General features: G+C 40.7%; 1 protein-coding gene across 3 annotated transcripts in view; it reads right to left on the reverse strand.

Moving 5' to 3' along the window:
* LOC122552587 (collagen alpha-1(XII) chain-like) overlaps window positions 1-2,639 on the reverse strand; it is a 264,538-nt gene extending 261,899 nt beyond the window's left edge. For all 3 annotated transcript variants that reach the window (XM_043695315.1, XM_043695311.1, XM_043695312.1), the window contains exon 1: window positions 2,535-2,639. In XM_043695315.1, coding sequence (XP_043551250.1) covers window positions 2,535-2,607 — 73 coding nt within the window. In that variant the 5' untranslated portion in view covers window positions 2,608-2,639. The remainder of the gene's footprint in view (window positions 1-2,534) is intronic.
* Between the last annotated feature and the right edge of the window lie 4,579 nt (window positions 2,640-7,218).

A 7,218-nucleotide genomic window follows, 5' to 3' on the forward strand; every position in this document is an offset into this window, starting at 1 on the left:
GTTTCCTGCCCTCCCAGGCAGTACATTCCAAATCCTCACCGCCCTCAGGGTGACAATTTTCTTTCCCCAAATCCCCTTGAAACCCTAGGCCTTTCACCAACACCGAATGTTGCACTTTGTCAAGCTGTTCATGCCATTCACACACACAATGACACACCCCTGGTAAATCTGAATTGATATGTTTTAATTAAAGTGATTCCCTGCTGAGAGAAAAAGAGCATGATTCTATAAGATTAGACGGATTTGCAAGCCCGCAATTGCTCCTGCTGATTAAAGGGAAAATAAATCATTTCTAAACAATTCCCAAATGTTGGCAAACCACAATTAAACATTTCAAAATCTTCCACATCCTGCCACTATCTCAGTGACCGAAGGATTTTGTAGTCATGACTTCAGCCCTGAAGCAACCACTGGTTGGCATGTTTATTTATGTGCTCAATCAGGGAGGGTACACTTTTGGTAAATAAGAAAAAAACTGTTTCCACTGGCGGGGGAGGGTCCACAGATTTCACTTGGTTAGCAAAAGATGTTCTTATCATCTGGGATGAACTTCAATAGATAAAAACAAAGGGAATTAATGGGAAGAAATGTAGGACTGTATGGGTGAATGAGTCTAACTGGTTAACTAGACTTCCTGCGCAGTATCATCCTATAAAATTTATGGCCAGTGTTGGGAGCAATTTAATAAATTTACTATAAAACATCAGTGTTCTGTTTAATTATAACATGAAACATTTAGTGCTTTTTCGTCAGTGGCAGCACAACAGTACAGCAATGTCATTGAAACTTTTCCTTTGATTTCTGTATCAGTGGTTTGTCATAAACATTTTGGATAAAATATCTTACTTCAATATGGGACCCACAAAAGGAAAACTCAGTCTTTTTTGCATTAATTAGAACAAGCCACATTTATATCATTTCAATGAGGATTTTCCAAAAACGTAAGTTTAAGTCAAACAACACGACTGTTTTGATTCTCCATTTAACCAGTGGCTTTGGAGGAGGTGGGTCTTGCCTTTTTAGGTCATTAATTGCAGTCAGGGAGGGTGAGTGCACTTTGTTGCCAAGTGGAGCATCTCCAATTTGCTGTAAATCCGGTGGTCCTGTCTAAGTACATTGACAAACAATCTGCACTTCTTATCTGACAAAACTGAAAGGACTAATGTGAATTTTTCAGTGTTTGGGTTTAGACACTATTAAGTGTGGTTGCATAAAGATATTGCCAATTAGAACAGAAGTCTAAAAAGACTGATAGGTTCCTTTCTGCACATAGAATCCCTACTGTGTAGAAGCAGGCCATTTGGCCCATTGAGTCCACCCTAATTCTCTGAAGATCCAGACCCCACCCATCCCTGTAACTCTGCATTTCCCATGCCTAACCCATCAAGCCTGCATATCCCTGAACACTACGGGCAATTTAGCATGGCCAATCCACCTAACCTGCACATCTTTGGATTGTGGGAGAAAACAAGAGCACCTAGAGGAAATGCACACAGACACAGGTAGAACGTGCAAACTCCACACAGTCACCCAAGGCTGGAATCAAACCTACTTCCCTGGTGTTGTGAGGTAGCAGTGCTAACCACTGAGGCACTGTGCCCCTAATCATTGCCTAATCTGATGCATAACACACCAAGTTATCAATTCCGTAAAGACCTATCCAAATTCATGTCATTTTCTCCTAAATATAAAGTTTAATCTAAAGGACTCATATTTCAATAATATTTAATACAATGCAGTAATGCATTTCATGCTGCTTTAATATAAAGTGTGACCAAAACAAACAGACAGGAAAAAGGTAATCTGAAGGATCGAGAATGTGAAATTTTTAGTGGAATGTGTGGTGATAAAATTATTTTACTGTGTACTGGTGACATTGTAAATACTGTGGAAAGATCCATTCTTGTCTGTATTTCGAATAACTTTGCAAGGATTTGTAAATCTAAAGAAAATCAATTCATTGCATTAGTGATTTTGCTTTTACAGTAGGTGCTATGGATAGACTTTTCTCATGATATCCATATGCTGAGAAAAGAAAAATAAATTAAAGCATAATTATTAAATCATTATCTGAATAAAATCATTAGCATTTCATAGTTGAATATATACTTTGAATAGAAAAGCTGAATCCATGTAGTGACTGAATTCCACTCGAATAATTCTCAGTTCTGATGTGATAGACAAATAAAACCAAACACTTATTAAAGCAATAATATAAATGTATTCCTGTGGGCTTTTAGATAACCTGTTAAGAATAAATAAATTATTAATAGAAAACAGCAGCCAAAATCAGATAAGCATGACAATAAATATAGATTGATCTCTTAATAACAAGGGTTTCATGGAGAACCTATTGAGAGAAAGGGTAAGTTTTATTTACACTCAATCTCCAGGAGGATTATATTTCCCGGGAAATGAATCCAAAACAATCACTAGGAAAATAGAAGGAGCTGATCATCATTCTGGAGTAGCTCATGTGCACTGCTCCTGGACCACTTCTGTGCAGGAGTTGCTGAACAGGAATGAGAGATTACCTTGAGCTTCCACCGAGGGGGCAGATAGAGCTGCGAGGAGAGCAGCAACTGCTAGGCATAGCCTACTCTTCATTTTCACTCGTTGGATTCACAAGTGCATGAATGAATCTGAAAAGAGAATAGAAACACTCAACAGTGGTGTTGTGAAGAGAACAAATCAGATTTAAGAATGGGCTCAGTTCACTGGAAGCTGTGACTTACTGAACGGTAATACACAAACAGGTACACAGGCAAACATACATATGTAGCCACACGCACAAACGCAAAGGCAGACACACATTCACAAATATGTGCAGTCAAACACAGGCAGACACACACACACATTGGAGAAACATGCAAAGGCATACATGCCCGTATAAACACACAAACAGAAAGACACACTGTCTCAAATGCTCACATGTACAAAAACACATGCAACAACAATCAACATGCCCACAGATACACAAATTCAGAACTATTCATACACATATGCGTGAAAACTTACAGATAAACCGAAACTCTCAGGAACACACATGAAATGCTTACACACACAAATACTCACTCATGCATGTACACAATTAAACAGCCTAATAAGGTTCATATCCTCTGTTCACATTTGCCTTGGACTCCAGAATGTAACAATCATTACTTGACATCAGAAGAACAATTTCAACTTGAGGCAAAAGAAGTTGGATAGAAGAAGAAAAAGTTCATATCACTTAAGACCTCAAGTAAAACTAGTGCCTCACTTTTCCATGTGGAATTAAATGCAAAAGATTTGTTTAGGTCTGGAACTTATTTTCTTTATTCATTTATGGGATGAGAGCATCACTTACTAGGCAGCATTTATTGCCTAGAGGGCAGTTAAGAGTCAACGTGGGTCTGGAGTCACATGTCCGCCAGATCAGGCAAGGACAGGAGTTGCTTTCTCTAAGGGATATTAGTGACGCAAATGGGATTTTCGAGCAATTGATTCATGGTCATCATTAGACTCTTCACTCCAGGTTTCCCTTTTTATTAAATTCAAATCCTACTATCTGCTGTGGTAGGATTTGAGCCCAGGTCCCTCAAAACATTATCTGGGTCTCTGGCTCAATAGGCCATCACCTCCCCTTTAACCAATTTACTGTTGCAGCTAAGTGAAAGCTTTAGGCATTAAATTACTGTGGTCAAAAGGGCTGCACTAATTGTTAATTGGTGCATCCCAGATTACATTATGTATGAGCTGAAAATGTGTTGCTGGAAAAGCGCAGCAGGTCAGGCAGCATCCAAGGAACAGGAGAATCGACGTTTCGGGCATAAGCCCTTCTTCAGGATCTGATCTCCAGCATCTGCAGCCCTCACTTTCTCTCTACATTATGTATGAGTCAGGTTCTGCTTGTGTGCAAACAATTCATAGTCTGCACTGAAGAAGGGCTAATGCCCGAAACGTCGATTCTCCTGTTCCCTAGATGCTGCCTGACCTGCTGCGCTTCTCCAGCAACACATTTCCATCCATAGTCTGCACTGTCTCACCTGGGGACTGATAGCTCGTAGTGTTCTGAATTGTTCTTGGAAAGGAAGGTCCTGAGTGCAGAACCATTATCTCAGGAAAGTAAAACAGTAATAGCAACCACCACGTCTCTGACATTTCATAATATGTAATTTACCATGTGTACTGTTGTATGTGAGTGGCTGCACAGGCACATCCAAGTTAAGGAGTTGCATATACATGGATGTCAATGCATAAAAGAAGATCTTGCATTTGTGTAAAACAAACGCAGTAAATGAGAAACTCAGCATGTCTGGCAGCATCTGTGGAGAGAGAAACAGAATTAACGTTTTAAGTCCAATATGATGTCTTCAGACCAGACTTGAAAACAGTAACTTCTTTTTTCACACCACAGATACTTCCAGACCTCCTCAGTTTCTCCAGCATTCTCTGTGTTTGTTTCAGATTTACAGCATCTGCATTATTTTGCTTTTATTCATGAATTTATATAGCCATTTTCAGACCACAACCCCCCTTACAACCAATGAGATATTTCTGATGTGCAGTCAATGTTGCAATTTAGCAAACAGGGGGTGGCAGGGTGGCTCAGTGGTTAGCATTGTTGCCTCACAGCGCCAGGGACCCAGGTTTGATTCCACCCTTTATGGAGTTTGCACATTCTCCCTGTGTCTGTATGGGTTTCTGCTCCAGTTTCTTCCCATGGTCCAAAGGTGTGCAAGTTAGGTGGATTTGCCATGCTAAATTGCCCATAGTGTCCAGGGACGTGTAGGTCAGCCATGGGAAATTTACACACAGCAAGCTCCCAGAATAAGCTCCCACATATAGTAACATAACAATGGCTAAGCAATCTGTTTTCAATAATGTTGTTTTGGGAATCAATATTAGTAAGAATTCCTCTATACTTTTTCAAATAAAGCAATGGGATCTTTTACATCCAACTGAGAGGACAACCAGGGCTTCGTTTTAATCTCTCAACTGAAAGATGGCACCTCTGACAGTGCAGCACTACCGGAGTCATGCTGAATTATGAACTCAATGTTGGGGCTGGGAACTTACGGAACAGCAGTGAGTCCATCCCTCCATCAGAACTTGGAGAGAAACCTTGCTTCAGCTAACCATGGAGACACAGGCTATAAGTTATGTTCCCCAGGCCTGCACTAGAGGATGTGATCCCCCAAAGGCTGCTGGACAATTGCAACACTTCAGTTCTTTTCAGTCTCACTTAGAGCAGTGGCCATTGCAGGAATTGCAACAGACCAGAGAGTGGTGAATCGATGGAATTCACTGCCACAGAAGGCTGTAGAGGCCAGGTCATTGAGTGTATTTAAGACAGAGATAGATAGGTTCTTGAGTATCAAGTGGATCAAGGAGAGAAAGTGGGAGAATGGGATTGAGAAACCTATCAGCCATGATTGAATGGCGGAGCAGACTCAACAGGTTGAATGGCCCAATTTCTGCCCCTACGTCTTATGGTCATAAGATGTAGAAGCCAAGTATGTGGAGTTCACAGAAGCCAATCAGGCTGGCAATGAACTGGAAATGGGAGAATGGTGAGTTTGGGGGAGAGGAGTGGCCAGATTGGTTCTGCGACCAGGGTTGTCTTTCAATGGGCAGAGACGTTGGCAAGGGCCACACAAACAGGAGCCCATGAGGAGGCTTACCCGTCAGTCTTCACATGTGGAACAGTGCCCGTCAGTGCTGGTGCTGGCTGTGTACAGGCTTCGATTGGACCCTGATATACGTGAGGCCATCTGCCACTTACAACATTGCTGTTAAATGCCAGCAGCAAGACAACCATCATCAACCATTCCTGATGATTTTACACACAGCTCCTTCCAGAAAGCACACTCTTTAGGACTCTGTAAAACTAAGACACTGGGGTGGATCAAGAACCTTCTACCTTCAGGCTCAGAGATGATAGCACTGCCCATTGAGCCGAGTAGCACTGATGCCTGAACGTAACCACTGTATTCATGGTATCCCATCAGAATAAATAGTTCTCCCAGTGGTTAGGCTATCTTCCAACTCAAAGGGAGAGTAAATGTCCCCTGGATCTTGAGGTATGCATGGTGGTGATACATCACCAGAGTAGCTATACCTAACTAATAATGTAATGAGTAAAAAAAATGCTATCCAGTCAAGAAAATAATGTATTTGTTTACCATGGTGATAAGCAGGGCCTGATAGTGAAAATCCTAAAGATAGCGACTGTAATGTTACTGTTGGCAACTTTATGTATAGATTTATTTAAAACCACTCTTATCCATGATGTAACCTCTGCATATTATCATTATTATGTTCAAATCCCTCCATTACCTTAACCCTCCCAATCTCTATGACTTTCTCTGGCCCTACAACTGCAAGTGAACAATGATTTTTTTTTAAATTCTGGTCTCCTGCATGTTCATGATTTTTGTTAATCCACCCTTGGCTGCGTGCCTTCAGCTGTCTGGGCATGAAGCTCTGCAATTTCCTCCCTAATTATTATCTCCACCTTTCTGCTTTCTTTAAAGCTGATCTCTTTGAACTAGCTCTAGGCTGTCTCTATCTCCCTCTTTTGTTCACTGTCAATTTTGTGTCTGACTGCACTTTTGTGATGTCCCTTTGAAAGTTTTGCTACTTGAGAAACATTTAGGGACTTTTGGCCTGAATAGCCGACCTTCGCTTTTATGTCTTCTGGGCTTATAATGAAGGGAACTAAAGGGTATGGAGTTAAGATAGGAATTTGGAGCTGAGGATTATCAGTGTACCCATGATCTTCTTGAATGAAGGAGCAGACTTGATGGGCTGAATGGCCTATTTCTGCACCTACATCTTATGGTCTATCTAAATGTGATTTGTTGCTGTTGTTCTAACTGATCAGTGCCCCAGTCATTGCCTCTTCACAGATGAAATATCTGTTATAAACAGTTTACTTGATTGAATAGGACTTGAATTTTGCTGAAAATAAAGACATGTTGCCAAAGCTTCTCATCTTGAATTCATCAAGTCAAATACAAGAATGCCAAATTTCAAACAATCAGGCAACAAACAAAGGACATAGTCTCAGGATAAGCATTTAAGACTGTGGTGAGGAAGAATTTCCTCACTGAAATGGCAGTGAATTTTTGGAATTCCATATCTTAGAGGACATCACATCATTGAGTATCTTCAAGACTGTGATCAATGTATTTCTATGTATTAAATATAGCAAGTGCTAGGTGGGTAACTCAG

This window comes from Chiloscyllium plagiosum, chromosome 9, assembly GCF_004010195.1.
Source record: "Chiloscyllium plagiosum isolate BGI_BamShark_2017 chromosome 9, ASM401019v2, whole genome shotgun sequence".
In the NCBI taxonomy this organism is placed as follows: domain Eukaryota; kingdom Metazoa; phylum Chordata; class Chondrichthyes; order Orectolobiformes; family Hemiscylliidae; genus Chiloscyllium; species Chiloscyllium plagiosum.